This window comes from Cygnus atratus, chromosome 6 (genome assembly GCF_013377495.2).
Source record: "Cygnus atratus isolate AKBS03 ecotype Queensland, Australia chromosome 6, CAtr_DNAZoo_HiC_assembly, whole genome shotgun sequence".
Lineage (NCBI taxonomy): Eukaryota > Metazoa > Chordata > Aves > Anseriformes > Anatidae > Cygnus > Cygnus atratus.
Genome location: NC_066367.1, coordinates 28,528,991 through 28,546,047, shown reverse-complemented (window position 1 = coordinate 28,546,047; position 17,057 = coordinate 28,528,991). Strand labels below are relative to the sequence as shown.

General features: G+C 40.5%; 1 protein-coding gene across 4 annotated transcripts in view; it reads right to left on the bottom strand.

The window, feature by feature from the left end:
- Window positions 1-6,108, bottom strand: part of GYPC (glycophorin C (Gerbich blood group)) — a 71,665-nt gene extending 65,557 nt beyond the window's left edge. For 2 of the 4 annotated variants that reach the window (XR_007708511.1, XM_035571533.2), the window contains exon 1: window positions 5,885-6,106. Coding sequence is in view for 1 of the 4 variants with exons in the window: in XM_035571533.2 (XP_035427426.1) it covers window positions 5,885-5,918 (34 nt within the window). In the remaining 3 variants the exon portion in view is untranslated. Of the gene's footprint in view, window positions 1-5,884 lie in introns of all 4 variants that reach the window. The other 2 variants (XR_007708513.1, XR_007708512.1) reach the window with 2 other exon arrangements.
- Between the last annotated feature and the right edge of the window lie 10,949 nt (window positions 6,109-17,057).

Here is a 17,057-nt window from a genome sequence, read left to right as displayed (position 1 = left end):
AAGCTTAACTCCATTTCAGGGCTTATCTGAAGAAGAAAGAGGTAGACCCTCATGAAATAACTGAAATTTCTTTCTAAGATGAAAAAGAGAGGGAAAGGGAAGGGAAAAAAATCACATTAAAACTTAAATGCAGCAGAACAAGTTTAACCCATTGAGATTTTCAGTGAAGTTTTCTGCTTCATCAGGAAGAACCCTGTGGTGAAACATATGTCAGAAGAGAAGCAGATATGAGAAACTGGTCTCCTTTGCAGATGAGAAGATTAATTAAGAGGAAAATCACTTAGCCAGATGTCTCACTGGTGAAACTACATGTGCAAGGTACATCTGCAATAAGAGAGCAACAGAGCACAGACAGCACATTGGATTTCTATGCAAACATTGGAGAGAGAGGAATCTGGTGTGAATTAGATCATGATAACTTTTGGAGAAATTGAGGAACATGGATTTTATTTCAGCTACAAATTATGAGCTGCATGCTTATTATTATGTTGCATGATTGTTGCTTCATGTAGTTGAATTATGGGTTACAAATAAATTATCCAGAGCAGACGGTCCTTTTCTCTGTTTGTGTCCATAAACTGCTAGCAAACCAAGCCTGATTGCTCCAAGTGCCACTCCATTTGCCAAGTATTTTTTAGAATACTTAGCAGCAGGTGGATTTCTCATGAACTGTGGTAACTGTCTAATTCATTTGACTTAGAAAATTAAGTCTGAAGTAAGTAAAACATGGTCTGTGTGCTGCCCAAATACCTACCCAGCTATTGTGTTCAAGTATTCTTGTCACTACAGCATTGAGTTCTCTCTGAGTTTTTCATGCATTTCTTATCACAACTCAGATGTGAAGAAAAAAAAACAAAACACCACAGAAGAAAAAAACACCACCACAAAGCAAAGATCCTAATAGTGGCAAACACTGTGCTTAAAAGTTTTTCTGATGTTTCTGTGAGAAACAAGGAAGCCAGCTAATAAATGACTTTTAAGCTACAGTGGTGGTGTCTTTTTTTTTTTTTTTCCCCAAGCATGCATTGCATGTATTAAAAAATTATAGAATTATAGAGAGTAGGAATCAAAGAGCTCTTGCCCTAGTGGATATACTGGAATCTATTCTTGTTCCTACCTCGTGGCTGCTATACGTGACTTTCCATAGCCAAAAGCTGCCCATGGAATGGAAAGCAGTCATTTTTCTCCAACCTATAAACTTTCTGCTGCGTGTAGGCTACCAGCCTTTTGAGGAAAGGGTGTTTGTACAGCACCTAGAACAATCAGATCCCTCTTGAATTTCTCTGTGCTATAGGAATACTAATCCCTCCCCAACAATAGAGACAGGCACTCTGCAGAGCAGACACACAAACAGACTTTCATTAGAGAATGCAGTCCAAAAAGCCTGTTTCACAAAAGGCTTTGCTGATTGGACTCAGTCATTGGAACAGTGATAGATATGGGGTATATTACACAAGAGCCTAGAAAGAAAGGTGCAGCAGTATTGGCAATGAGATGCAGACGCTGTGCAATTCTGTGTTACTAATAGGCTTAACCACATACGCAGGCATAACTGAATCTTTAACACCTTCTACTATGTAAATCTTTTTTCTTTTTATTTTTCTTTCACTCTCTCTCTCTCTTTTCTTTTTCTTTTTTTTTTTTTTCCTTTTTTTTTGGGGGGGGGTGGGGGTGGGGGCAGGGGGGTGGGAGGGAGTAGCAGTGCTCAGAAATGCTGAAAAATCCATATTTTAAAAAAGCCAGTTCCTATTTCAATGGACACCTGTCCTCTGCCCCCAGCTTGGCAATTTGCCAGCAGTTCTGCTGTTAATTACTGAAATTTCAGGTGAATTCTCAGACTTCCAATTTACAAACTTTCACACACATCTCAGGCAGTGAGAGTGTCAAGCAGAAGCCCTAGGGTATAAAGCCAAATTTTCCAATTCATATGCACAGTGGTGGGAGACAAATATGTAAGCAGAGGTATTCAATTTACATAAATGCTTGTGGGACATATTTTGAGCCTTCTGTGCTAAAAATGAGAAGTTATTATAATCTACAGATTTCCTCATTTATAAATGCTCACAAGTTTACCAGTGAAGACCAACATTTTCATTATCAATAGTCTCTCCTTTTATTTATTTTTTTATTATTTACTCTCACAGACAAGCACTTCTGTTGATTAAGGACAATGAAAACAAATCTACTTTCAAGGCAGTGAATAATATGGTTAAAAGGCTACAGGAATCATTTGTGGCATTTCACAGCCCCTGTGTGAAGGTATTGGTATGGCTCCGGGAATTATCAAAGGACCAGTTTACAGCCCCTAGATGTACCGCATCATGAGTTATGGGGCAAGACTGCTCTCAGAACCAGGCTCACCATTCACAGCTTTAAGTTTTTTCACCTTTGTTGAGGGCCACCTTTGCCAAACTCTCAACCTCTCTGGAGAGGACAGCACGCACATACTGGACTCTTTTTGGAGATGCTCTAGCTGTCATTGTGGCAGGTGGAGAATCTGCACATGGTGGGACCAAGACCTCCTGCACCCGGGACAGGGCAATGCAGGGTTTGCTCCCCCTGAGCAGCAACCTCCATGATCTGCTCCTCATAACCCCTAATTCCTCTGAAAGCTGGTATATGGAGTATACGAGGCCCCAGATAAAACATTCCCAGCATGCCTGGAACAGATTAAATCCTCAGAGGTACAGATCACCTCCTCTGAGGGGATGAACACCTTTGACCCCCAAAGATAGCTTTGCATAGCTCACTGCCTCCTCAGACTGAACCTTCGACCTGGTGACGTTTACTTGCATGAGTTCCTCACCTCATTTGAGCTGCCCCATTGCCTTGAGACTGGGTCACTGCAGTCAAATGGGAAGAGGGCAAAAGCTTCAGTCTGAGTTAAGATTCCCAAACTTGTGGAATTCCTCCTATTTGTAATACGTCAGGTAGCTACTGCCTGTGCATCTGAGCAGAGGTAGGAAGAAGCAAATATATTAACAGAAAAAAAAAAAAGATGTATTTAAAAATCAGGAAGTTCACATCCCTGCAGTGAAACTAGGTCCCTTTAATAATGATAATAACAATAATAATAATAAAAAGAGGAAAAAAGAAACTGAAGGTATATTCACAACACAATATTGTATTGAATCCCAGCCAATGAAATTGAAACCCCAACTCCATTTTTGGTTTTGTTAGCAGACTTCTTTCCTTAGGTATTCCATTTTATTCCAGCCACACGCAAATGTTCATTAACCATGAATGATGGAATAAATACACTACACACTGTCTAACATCAGCAGACTGAACTGCTGGCTCACCTGCCTCTCCACCGAGTATACAGAGCAGGATGGGATATCAGAGCCAGGCATGGGAACTGCCTGACATTAGGTGGTACAGCACCCCCACAGCGAGGCAGAATACATTTGCTGTCTTTGCAGAGGTGAACATTTTAAATCTGAAACAGCAGTCTGCTCCCACCTGGATTGCCAGGATAATACTGTATTTATAGAATGAATAAAAATCCCTTATCAGCTGCAAGTGTATACAAGGAGATAAGCAAAGAACATGAGCAATTAGGTAACTTAACCCTGTTCAGTTTACATCAGTAGGCAGCTGCTCTGCGGTCTCACCTGCAAGTACACAGGAAATAATTAATATGTTCAGCATAGTCAAAGGGTTTTGCTGATGCTTTATGCATTTTCACACCCATTTCGAAGATTTTCACTGTATTTATGAAGAAGATTTGTTTTCCCGAACATTCTCCCTTCTTGGCAAACATCTGTTGCCCATGCTCTGCAGTGTCTGTCAATACACCAATTTTTGATATCTTGTAGCTTGCAAAAAATTACTGGAATTTAACTTAATAAATAAGACCCTTTTCCCCAAACCTGACCCCCCAAAACCTCAACCATTATAAAAATAATGCACCAGATTTGCATTATACAGGAATACGGTACTGACTTCCTTGTAAATTAATTTTGTTCTTTAGCTCTGCATTTGATCCATATCATTAAAACAAATGAACAAACAAAACAAAACAGAAAAAAACAATAACAGCAACAAAGAGATACAGACTGAAATAAAACACAGGAGCATCCTGTCTGAATCAGTAAGGGAAATTATGAGGACAAATGAAGAATAGATAGTCACTTTATTTCAGTCAGAATTCTTATTCTAGCTACACTGCAAACCACTTATTTTTTAGTTGCAATTGTATGTTCTTAAAGCGGTTCAAGCTGAGAATTCCTGCCTAGATTTTGGAAAAATATCAGAGAACCTGACGCATCAGCCTTTTTTCATTATAAGCATAGAACCCACCCAAAGAGGAACTAACACCTCATCCAGATCCACCTTATGGCCTTCTGTGTGGTTCTCTGACAAGCTGAATCTGTCAGAGGAGTGATACATATGGATTCAGGACTGTAGAACTGGTCCTGGACTTGCCACCTGGCCAAGCCTGTTACTAGAGATGCAAGGTTGGGTCTGGACCCTTGTTGATATTACACAATGAGCAAAATGCACCTCAGTGAGTCACTACCACCTTCTTGCACACATTTTGAGAGCACCAAGTGTCAGTAGTTTACGCAAGCTTTTGCAAACCCAAATTCTTAGAATCCTGAATTAATCTTATTACTTTTCTGTCAATAATAGAAAACAATCTAAAACAGAATCTATAGCTAACAAGCTATAATCTCCTAAACTGCTGAATAAAATAGAATAAAATATAAGATAAAGCTAGCATGTCATCTTTCGGATTGGTTGGAACTTGCAAAAAGGACTAATGGGTAAATAGAAATTTCTAGCTGGGATTCCAGAGATGTTGCTCACTGTGCCATTTCTGCTGGATCAGCCCGCCCCATTCAAAGCTTGGGAAGCATCGTTGCTGTTAACCTCCATACAGACCAAATATTCTCACAACAAATCTGGAATTGCTGGCACCTCCCAGCAATCCTGTCTGTACTTTCTGCTTTCATTGCTGATACCGTGGTATAATGAAAAATTCTGATATTGGCAGTATGTTTATTAAAAATATTACAAAATTACTGCCTTGAATTAAAACAGGAAAGATTATACCAAAACCATGAAAAAGATACAGAGTCACATCCTGTTATTGCAGCACCAAAAACTTAGAGTTTTTTCTATTGACTTTTCTGTTTATCAGACCAGAATCCATCTCCTTCCCTTCCACTTTCTTTTTTATACTATCCCCAAAGGAATGCTACCATGCTGCAGTTAAGCGTCCGTGCTCACTTGACTGTTCAGGCCAAACTATTTCTTTCCAAATTTACTAAAATATGCAGAGTTACGCCAGAAGAGGACTTGCCTTCCTGTACCCTCCCTTGCTGAGAAACTAATTTGCTTGTCCTTAAACCCACATTTCTAAATTTCCAGGAGCAGAAATGCATTGTGACTTTAAATATAGACTGTCAGTTTGTGGCTTGCGTCTCATATTACACACAGACAGCTTGAGACTCTAAACAGAAGTTGGGCAGCACCATTAATATCTTAGAAAAGCGTCAGTAAGCTTTTGAAACGCTCTCTATTTTCATTCCTGAAGGCGGGGTGGGGAGTGAAAATTATTTAAATGAAACCTTCCTAAGCCAGGGTTTAGATGGAAACGTTATTGACTTTGCTCCGTCCTAATCACAAGGCAGAGTTTGCAGAGCCCGTTTCAGTTCTTCACACACATGCACACGCACACACACAAAGAATTAAAAAGGAAAACAGTTTCATCACAACTTTTTTTTTCTTTTTTTCTTTCCAAATAAGTCTCTGGCATTCATTTTCTTTTTCTTATTTTTTTCCCCCTTTCATATGAAATGCATTTGAGAATCTTTTCCTTAAGCGGCAGACTGGTAAATCCACTCTTACTGTAAGGAGGGGGGATAAGGGTACTCACGTGGTTGAGATGTCGTATTGTTTTGGTAACTCATAATTTACGCCTTTGAAAAATGCCTTATTTGTGTTGACAGTCTCTCTTCCCTGCTCAGAACCGACGGCGGGATTGAACAGAACAGCTGGAAGAGCCCAGGAAAATGCGGCTCTTGTTCAGGCTCTCCTTGCCTGGCTCCTGACCCCTTTACAACTGGAAAAGGAAACAGCACATGTGTCATTCTCTTTTGCCTGTGTAGCTCACATGAGCGGGGAGGGGCACCCATTTGCAGATAGCAGTAACTGTATTCAAGTTTTGCAAGTTGGATGTATTCCACCCCTTTGCTTTTACTAGCCAGCAACCGGTGGAAAGAAAACGTTCTTTTCATTCTTAGCCAAATCCAGAAGCACTTATTAGATTTGCCTCTCAAGCCCCTACTGAGGACTGTTGATATTATTTAAGTGCAAAACTCACTGCTGTGTGAGTCCCTTCCAAAAATGCTTGTTGTCACTAAGTGAGATCAAAATCAGAGCTTTCAATTTTTGTTGCCCAGCAGCATCCTTACACTCACAGTCTGATCCTGTCCTGTTAACAAGTGTAAATTGAGAATGGCATTTACTGGGTCAGAGTAGTTATGTCAGTGTATAGCATGAACCTGAAATGTGCTCAGCCCAAGGAAGAACCTGTGGCTGAGGCACAGGCTGATGTGTGAGTAACTGCAGTCCTGGCTCTGACACAGGTTTCTTGTGGAATCCTGAGCAAACTGATTAATCTCTGCCTCAGTTTGTCATCCGTGGAATAAAGATTATATTATTTCTTTCCTCTTAGTTTTGGTATTGGTATTTTAATTAACAGGCAGTTATTCTTTATTAATAGGATATATTTATTGGTTTGTGTGGGATAATTTACGCATACTCCACAGCAAGTTCTTCAGCCTGGACTAGGCTACCAGCTGCCTTGTTTATATTGCTGCCATGTACAGCTATCTGTTTGGCTATCTGTACTCTATACTGCAGTCAGCAGTACACAGTTATTGTTAGTGTGCATACACAGTAGTTCACATGTGCTAGGACTTCTAGCTACTACCAAAATACAAGTAATTCATAACACAAATGTCTTAGATACTATGAAGAGTGGGTGCAGTTTTCATTTTCCTGGTCTCCAAGAGTCAGTGTGAATTAGCTGCCTGTCTGTGACAGCAAAAACACAGTAACCATTGGAATAGAAGTGGAAAAAAACAGAGTCATGAAATTCAGGCTGAGACTCATCCTGTTTTGCAAAACTGTCGCAGGATATTTCTGTGAAATCATCTCGGTGACCTCCTACAAAAATTCAGTGCTGTGGACTTGGTTCATAGTATTTATTTAACAACTACAGGATGAAAAGAATTGACTTATTTACATACCAATGCCAAATAACAGCTTGTTTGGGAGCACAGATACAGCAAACAACTTGGATCAGCACTTTCCACACTCTGGGCTTGTGGTAGAGAGCTCCGGAACATTTAGTGATAGACACAGCAAAGCAAGGCACAAAACAAAGAGGAAAAAATACAGCAAAAACTCCTGACATTGCTCCACTGGTTTCAACTCATAACATCGATTTACACCAGTTGGCTTCTTTATTGAAATACAGATGGGCATGTTATTTCTGTATTTGAAGCGCAAAGCACACAGGTAAAATTGGGTCTTTCTGTCCTGGGGGATGAGAAGGGTTGTTATGCAAATTTATTACATTTAAAATTTTCATTGTCCTGATCCCTGAAAAATCTCAGAATTCCTGTGGAGAAGACCTCTCAGCCACTGTAGCTGAATCAAGGGATGGAAGGTACTGATGCCTTTGTTATGTTAGTAACAGTAACATTTCCTAGACACTCTGTGATGGATTATTCAAAACTGCATACACATAAACAACTGGTCTGCCATAAACTGCGTCCTGTTAGTTCCTGCTGTTTAACCCCATGCACCTATGCAATGCTTCCTTTATCTGTCTTGGTTCTTGTTAAGGCTACTTTCCTACCACCAAAATCACGGGGAGAGACATGCTCAACTTTACAGAACAAGATTCTGCCAGAACCAAGCCCACATGGGAAAGTCACCTTTCATTTTCATTCACCTTCATTTCTTTGCTTTTCTTAAGATTTCTTTCTTTGCTTATTGAATAGACTAGAAATCCAAGGAAATCAGAGAGCCTGGGATCCATTTTGCAAGGCTGTTGCTTGCCCTCGAGCAGGCCATTAAAGAGACCCTCCCTGACCTTTCCCACTCGTCGTTAATAGGAAATATGTGATGTTGAAAAGGGAAGTGAGCACAACAGCTCCACACAGCCCAGCACACTTCCGGAGGAGCATGGGACCAGGGCACGAAACAAAGAGCAGCCCAGTGCTGTTTGCCTCCCCCGACCCTCCATCAACTGGCCTCAGGGGACAGGAGGCACCAAAGGAACCCAGAGCAAAAGACTGGCGTGGGGTGGGGCTCGGGTAAAAAATGTGGTTAATCATCATTTTCCAGCCTGTCTGAATTCCCTTGTAACCTTTAAAGGTTGCTTCCAGGAACCCCATCCTCCCAAGAAAGGCGAAAAGTTGGAGGTAACACAAGGGTAGCTGAAAGCATTTTTTTTATCTAAACACTTTGGCATTCATACAGGATCTACCAGATCTGCAGGATAATGTAGGAATGCTGGGAAGTGTGTGTGTCAGTCATGTGGCTTTCATCAGCCAATTACTTCGTCTTCTGGGGCCACCATATTCCCATTAACCTGTAGAAGAAGTATCTGTTTCCTGCCCTGGTGAATACGTTTGTGTCTCTAACCTTTGAAAGCTCGGAGCGTTTTTCTAAGCAAGGAAACAAAAATTCCCTTTTTGTCTCGGAAATGCTTTCAGATGTGACAGTCCTTTCAGGTCCAAGGGAGTTAGCTCAGAAGTGAGACCCTGTGATACAGCAGCTTCTCTTCCTCCTCCTAACTAGAGCTATGCAGTGAATTCATAATCAGACCCATATGGTTGTTCTCTTTGATACTATCTTGCTTCAAGGTAAATGGTATTTTACAGTCGCTCAGGCTTGGCAAGGTGATGTCGTGTGTTGCAGCTGTTGTTCCCAACAGGAAGGGAAGGTTTAAGTTGCACTTGAAGGAAAATAAATAAATAAGCTGGAAGAAATGTCTCTATCCAGGAAGTTATGCCTGACTAGGAAATTGGACTAGAAATCCATGTCTTTCCTGGATCTTTGTGACAAAACACAATGCAAAAGCTGCAATCTCAGCCTGCAAATATCATGACAAGATTGAAAGAGGTTGATCAGAAAGCTCCCAGAAGTATCCTTCATTGTCCACCCAGTGCAGCCTCCCAGCCTTGGAGAGGGTGTTTGGACCTTTGAGGAGAGGCTATAGCAGCGGCTGATGTGGTTCTGTCCCAGTTGTGGGTTCAGGAGGTGCCCCATGCCCATGCCCATGCCCAGACCCATGCCTGCACTGGCATGAGGCAGTGCTGTGTCCCAGCAGGCCACATGCTGCGGTCACCTGGCCAGCTGGCCAGCGTGACAAAGATGGCTTTGTCTTCTCCTCTGCTACAAGCTTCAGGCTGTTAAACACACCTGGCTGTTGGTGGTCTGGATGGATCCCAAACTCTGAAGACTTTCCACAGGTCAAGGAGAGATATAGCTACAGTGAAGCAAGAGCTAGGCTGAATCCTGACAGAGGGATACTTCATATGAGAGGTGCTTCAGGAATACATTTGGCTCTGGACACCCTCTGAATTGCCTTTTTCTGCTAATTGCCTTCCTCCCATCCCTGGAAGGAAAAATATTCTATTTATTTGTTACCTTATATTAAAGGGTCTCCTGCTTGACCTCAGGCATTTTTTTTTCTTCCAGTTTTTCCCATTTATTTTTGTGCTCAGAGGGTGGGGATTACTGGCCACATACTCCCCATACCATGTGTGGGCCAACTCAGGCCTGGTTTTATATCACGGAGAATGAAACCTCTGTTACCACGCAAAAGGATCAAAGTAGATTTGTTACCCAGGATGGACAATGGTGCAAATACAGCACACATTGTACATGGTGCCTATGCTACCAGCGACTGTAAGTGCAATTAGCCTGTGAAATCCTTGGGGCACAGAACAGGATTCTCTTTCTGTAGTCATAACAGTAATTGTTACTGAACAAGTTCTTGACCTTCACGTAAAACATGAAAAAAAAAAAAAGAAGGATTTACCCAAAGATAAGAGATAATCTCTTCTTCCTTCTTTTTATCTCAGGCATAGATCTTTCTTTCACCTCTCTGACTTCTGCTTGAACCTTTAGGTTATATTCCTGTCCCTGGAACACAGCCAGGTCCCTGGTTTGCCTCATCTTGTAACTGTTTTGCAGTCAAAGGATGTAGCATGCCTGTTAGTGTTTAATGTACCCCCACTTGGGCTGTAAGTTTATTTGGAGCAAGTTCTTTCCCATCTGTGTCTGTAAAGTATCTGTTTTCTCAGGGTAACCTCCGGTGTCTATACAATACAAATCCTCAAAACAAGTCATCTCTCTGTGTAGCACACGGTCAGTGAAATGCATATATAAGCAGTCTCTATGTCTTCTCTACAGCACTGTGCTTGGCTATCCTTGAACAGTAGTTTGTTTAATGATATCATGGAGACAAAACAGTCAAGAGCTCATTGGACAAAGTGTCACTGATTCTCTGTTACTGTCTAGAATATTGTCATGTCCAAAGATCAGGGAGGACAGCATTGGCTTTAAGGCATCTCCTCTCCAATCTAATACCCAGTGTTGCTGGAAATCATATCATCTGCTTGTACTCTAGACCAATCAACAGGATGTTGACATGCTGTTTGACTGCACATTCAGAACAGCAGAAACACAAGTTGGGTGGATGCGTTGGGGATACATCATAATATCAGCTCTTGCTGAGTTCAGGAAATCTGAGAACAGACTTTGGTACACGGGTTTCTCATAACAAAAGAACTAAAAAATAAATATAATAAAGTTAATCATGCTGAACTTTAAAACAAAGAAGAGGGAAGGTTTCCTCACACAACACAGATTTAAACAGTGGAAATCATCATTGCTAGGGGCTCTGGTGTTTGAAAACCACAATTCCTGTTTACATAGTTTGAACTGTATTATCTGTAGCATAATTTCAATAAGTTATTTCTTTCTAGGACTCCAAAATTGCATAACTCCAAACAGGCTGGAAATTAGAAGTTGAGAGTCCTGACACCTCTGGAGACTGGTGTGTTTTGTTACCCAAGTGTTAAATTATGCTTTCACTACTAGTTAAGTGCATATCAAAATCCTCTCAAAAGTTGGTTGTCCTTCCTCTGTATTGTCTTTGTGTAACGTGAACTAAGTGCTAAGCTGTCTTGTACTTTATCAAGGGTTTCAGCTTCTCTTCTACTCTTTGTAGTCTGGATGGATCAGGCACGGATGGGACACATCCAAAGTTAAAATGTTTCTATTACAGTGTGAATGCTTTAACCAACACAGTTACTGGGATATCTCCAGCAAAGGTGTTGGATGAGCGTATATGCTTTAAATCCGTTCTTGGGTCTGCCTCCCATGTTACAGAAACATAGAGCCAATCATAGTCAGACATATTCAGATTCGCAGATGATATTTCCTGAAATATAACAACACTGAGGTATTTGCACGCTCTCTCTCTCCCTCCCTCTCTCTCTTTTTTTTTTTTTTCCTTGCTTTTTAAAAATTTGAAAACTGGGCCCATGTGAATCTAATGAAGTTCAACAAGTCTTAGTGCAAGGTGCTGCACCTGAGTCAAGGCAATCCCAGTCATGAGCACAGACTGGGTGGAGAACTTATTAGAACTCATTGAGAGCAGCCCTGCAGAGAACCTTGGGGGTTCTGGTGGATGAAAAGCTTAACATGAGCCACCAGTGTGTGCTTGTGGCCCAGAAGGCCAGCTGTGTCCTGAACTATATCAACAGAGGAGTGGCCAGCAGGTTGAGGGAGGTGATTGTTTTCCTCTGCCCTGCCCTTGTGAGGCCCCATTTGGAGTGTTGTGTCCAGGCCTGGGGCCCTCAGCATGAGAAGGATGAGGACCTGTTAGAGTGGGTCCAGAGGAGGCCTAAGAAGTTGATCAGAGGATCAGAGGAACACCTCTCCTACAAAGAAAGGCTGAGAGAGCTGGGGATGTTCTGCCTGAAGAAGAGAAGACTCTGAGGTAGCCTTATTGCAGCTCTTCAATACTTAAAGGAGGCTTATAAAAAAGGCAGAGACTGACTTTTTGCTCAGGCAGACAATGATAGGACAAGGGAGAATGGTTTTAAAATAAAAGAGGGGAGATTATATTAGAGTTTAGGAGGGAAGTTTTCACTCAGAGGATGGTGAGGAACTGGAACAGGTTAGAGAAGCTGTGGATGCCCCATCCTGGGAAGTACTCAAGACCAGGCTGGATGAGGCCCTGGACAAGCAGATCTAGTGGGTGGCATCCCTGTCTATGGCAGGGCAGTTGGAACTGGATGATCTTTAAAGTCCCTTCCAATCCAAGCTGTTCTGTAACTCTACGATTTTCAGCTTACCTGTACTGTCCTCTCTGGACGAAACACTAAATTAAGAGTTCTTTCTTGTATAAATGCAAGGTCAAAAAGCTCTTGTTTCTCTTCCCTTCTGCCTCTGGTGAATTGATGGCTGAGAGTCTGTGCAGGATTACCAGCTAAATTTACTCAAAGGTACTTGTCCTGCAAAATAATGCTGTCCTGCTAATTTTTATGAGTATACTTTATTTTAGTTGTGCTAGAGAGCCTGAGCCTCATCATATTGGTGTTGCAACGGTCTGACTTCAGTTTTGTTATCTGACTGCTTTCCATAGCCTTGGATTAATTATAAAAGCAGAGATACTTCAACATAGAGTTTAGCGTTTCAACAGACTATCTGAGTACAAAGCTGGCATGTGATAAAGGCATAGTTATGCTGAATGAAACTACAGCCCAATGAGGACATGTATGATGACCCTGTGACCCTATAGCCTAGCATTGCTCCTATCATTCCTTTAAAAATAACTCTACAAAATTCCTAGCCCGGGGAAGGCTTGAACATCGTTTTTCTCATGGCTTATGTGATTTTAATTGTTTTTAACTTAAAGCAATCTTAAACTTACGTGCTTTTCTTTTATTCAGCAACTTGATAGAGCAATTACGAAGATGTTTGGTTTTACTGACTTAGTCAAGTTGCTTTCTTTTTAAGTGATTAACTAAATAACTAGGAGATGTACTCAGCAATCCTAACTGAGTTAATTAGGATGGCACCAATAACTCAGCACTGCAGCAGGAAGAAAGGGCTTACAAAACAGCACAGATCTGGGTCCTCTCAAGCTTGCTTAGGCTGCGTTCTCAGCTGATCACCGGGTGCAGTGTTGGTGAATCCATAGGTTATCACAGACTATTCCCAAAGTGGCAATTGATTGCTGCATTCTGCAGGCAAGGCATCCCATAGGACCACAAATATGAAGTTTGGGAGCTATCAGTTCACTTCTGTGGTGGTGTGGTTTTGTTTTTAATATTTTAATCTTACTCTGAACAATTTCTAAATCAATAGACATAAGGTTCTGGGAGCCCTGGTTAAAACCCTGGTGTAAACTTATTGCTAGAGTGTAGAAATACTTTTTCGTCTGCTCACTGGTGTGCTCTAAGGAAAAAAACAGGGGTTTTAGCCCCTGCCATACGAACGCGTCTTACCAGGAGAGTCATGTGACTGGATTTGCTAACATCCTGCAAACAGTTCATCCTACTGCTTTCAAATGACTATTTTCAAGATGCAAAATTAAATGGATGAGAGACTGTAAAAACAGAGCTCAAGAGAGACCTTTAATAGCCAAAACCAAACATTACCCATGTGATTCCCCACTTCCTGTTAGTGAGACACAAGTGGGTGCCTTGTTTTTCCTTTGCACTTTAAGAATGCTCCACAACCCCCTGCTCAATGAACAGTTTGTACTTCACTCGTAGTAAAATGTTCTTCTCCCTTGATTGTTGTTCCTGTGTCATCAGCAATACCTTTTTTTTTCTACAAGACTTACACAGTAGGAGTGGAAGAGAGAATTCCCTGAAGTACAGTAAATGCACTCGTTTTGACTATCTTTGAGGTCCACCCCCAGTAAATCCAGTTAAAATGGGATATGGCCTTAAAACTGTCTAATCTGTTGTTCCTGTTCTTTGTACTAAGTTTTTATATAAAAATGGGTATAACTGTCTGCTCTGACGGGAGTAAGAGTTTAGAGTGGTCTATTGAAATAAACTGCATGCGGATTTCTTTTTTAAACTGCAGGAAAGGCAGTTCAGCTGTATCTGATTGGCTCTACTTCAAGATTTTCAACATTCAGCAGGAGAAGAATATACAGCTGCAAAAACCAAAACAAAGCAAAAAACCTCCCAAACTGCACATGCTGGAATGGCAGCAAGCCCAACTACAAGAGCTTACCAGATCCACTCACAACAGGTCAGGCTCTGGGGCATACAATGAATGCTTTTGCAGACTAAGTTATACAATGAGTGTTGGTTTGCTTTAGTGCAGAGTCCGAATGTTTCACTCTAGATAAAATGTCGTAGGCTTTCTTGAAACTTGTGTAAATGGCATATATGAATGCCTTTGAAAATTTTAGCCATTGTTGCTGCAGCATTCCCATAGATCTGCTTTTTATGGTTCCTGTGTTTGTCCTGGAGATGGAAAGCATTAAATAGCAAAGAAAAGGAGAGATGCTGAAAGAGAATGTGTAGTGATCGCTCCTTTCTTGTACTGAGCTGCAGAGAAGTCTATTTATATATATATATGCTTCATTGTGAAATCTGCAATGCTTTATTAAGAAATAGTTTTCTTCCTTATTAAATAAAAGAGCTGCCCAGGAAGTTACCAGTCAGAACAATAAACATAACTACAGGAAAAATATCTGAATAATCTAAACATGTTTTCTTTAGCAGATAAATTAACACAAAATCTGGCTAAAAGGAGAGCTAGATATGTCAGGTAGAATTCAGGAGTGGAATTGGTTTGGATAAGGAGTTTTGGGAAAGACTGTAGTTCAGAAATTTCTAGGATCAGTGGATCTCATGTTTTATTTTTTTTTTAACCCCAAACATTGAATGAGATCTGCAGAAATTCTGTGTAACACCAGGGGAGCTCAAACTCAGTGATTATGAAATCACTGAAAAATGTCCTTATGGCTACTTTGATTAAAGAAAACAGAAAGCACTTCTTAAATTTAAGCACTTACTCAGGTCTTTTTCCAAGTTGAAAGCATGCCTAAAGATTTTGTTGATGATTGAAGACTGCCTATAAATATTCATATATGGACACTTCCTCTCCTACATCAGCCAAATTAAATTTCCTAATTATACAGACTCTACAGTGAGGCAATCTATTGAAGAAGCTTTTTAAAGATAATGGGTCAGCTTCATCTTATGTAACTTCAGTCACTGAAATATTGGTAACATTGTCTATTCCAATGCTCTGTATTCCATCTGGAGTCAAAGACATGGAGGTTTCCTGAAGGTGACTCATTTAGTGGAAGGACTGCAACACCACTCATGAGGTGTGATGAACCACATCACGTCCAACAATTTTGTCTCCCTCCTAAGAAAAAGCTCTTTGCTGAGACCCAAACATAAAGAATGTAGCATTTCTAGGAGTATTTTAATTTGCTACTTGTTTTCTAATATCGTTTCATGCTCCTCACAAGAGGAGCTAAATACAAGAGACCGCTCCTCTTGTATTTAGCAAATGCAGAGATTCCCTGCTTTTACTGTGTAATTCCTAGGACACTTTGGAATAGTAGATGGTCAAATACTTATTTAGTAAGCATAACTAATTATATGCACCATGTTGTGTGAATAAATAGCCGGAATAATTATGCTGATATACCAGGTATCTCTTCTCATTGAATAGAGTACCCCAGTATTGTCTATGCATAAGGTCATTGTGACTTGCACTGCTAATTGAGCTGGAATTTTGTCTCTCCAAGATTTTCAAAATGTTTAATTTGCTTGGAAAAAAAATATCAGAAGCACTTCCAACAAATAACGTTGTCCTTCTCCTTTTATGTTACCATATATTTCTTTTGTTACTAGCCCAGGGTCAGTATGAGCTGGCCTCTTAATCTGCCCATCCAACTTCTCCCAAATCACTGGTGGTGTGGCACAACTACCCTGCTGTTACTCCAGCCTAGACACCGAGTGTGTTAACAACTGCATCCAGTTAGCTGTATCTTGTAACAAATTAGTTATGCATGCATATGAATAATCTAACCTTGTCATTACTATATCAGTTAAGGTTTTTATGTTGTCCATGAAAGTCATCGTTGATTTACTAGTGAATTTAGTAGCAACTGAATGGTCATAGATAATATCTACACATTGATAACACATGCACACATACAAAAGTGTTAAAGTTCATAATCCCTTTTTAACAGTGTCAGGTCAGTGTCTTTCAAGTTTTGGAAGGTGTACAGGGAAACTCAGTAATTATATTCATGGACTTATTCTAATAGAAGAAATACTGAATGTTCCTAGCAAGTCTCCATACTCCGTTAGTGAGCTGATATCAGAAAATTGTATAGTTTGCTGGCAGAGAGCTTGCAATTATTTGGTTTCCTTAGAGAAGCAGAACTGCAGTATACTGGCAAAAAGAAGGCTGGAAATTTTGAGGTTTTAAATCACCGGGGGAAAAAAAACTAAAAGCAACACACACTTCAGATATTATTTACAAAGAGAAATGTATCTATAATATTGAGATTTGAAGGGCTTTTCTCCATTTAGAAGCTGCATTAGGTTGATCTAAAATTTAAATCTTAACCTAAAAATCTCTTGTCATTTACAAAATGACAAGTAATTGTGGACAACTGTGTAAAAATTATATCATCATTGTCCCTCCTTGTAAAATCTGCTCAAGCACAATTAGAAGTCACTGCATGTACACTTTAACCTTAACTGATGTCTTTTCCACAGATAAGCATTGACAACCCTTGATTTTTATTTATTAACCCTTGGCTTTGCATAGTGCTCTTCCATTTGGACTATGGCATAGAGCCATGATTAGAGTTCTTTGCTAACAAGTGAAGTCACTGATTTCATGCTCACAGGGTGAGAAGCATCTAGGACCACTCAATCTTTCTTCCCTTTTACTTGTATTGTCTGAATTTCCTGGGAAGGCCAGATGACTACTTGAAACTAAATGTGTGTTTTCACTTCCAA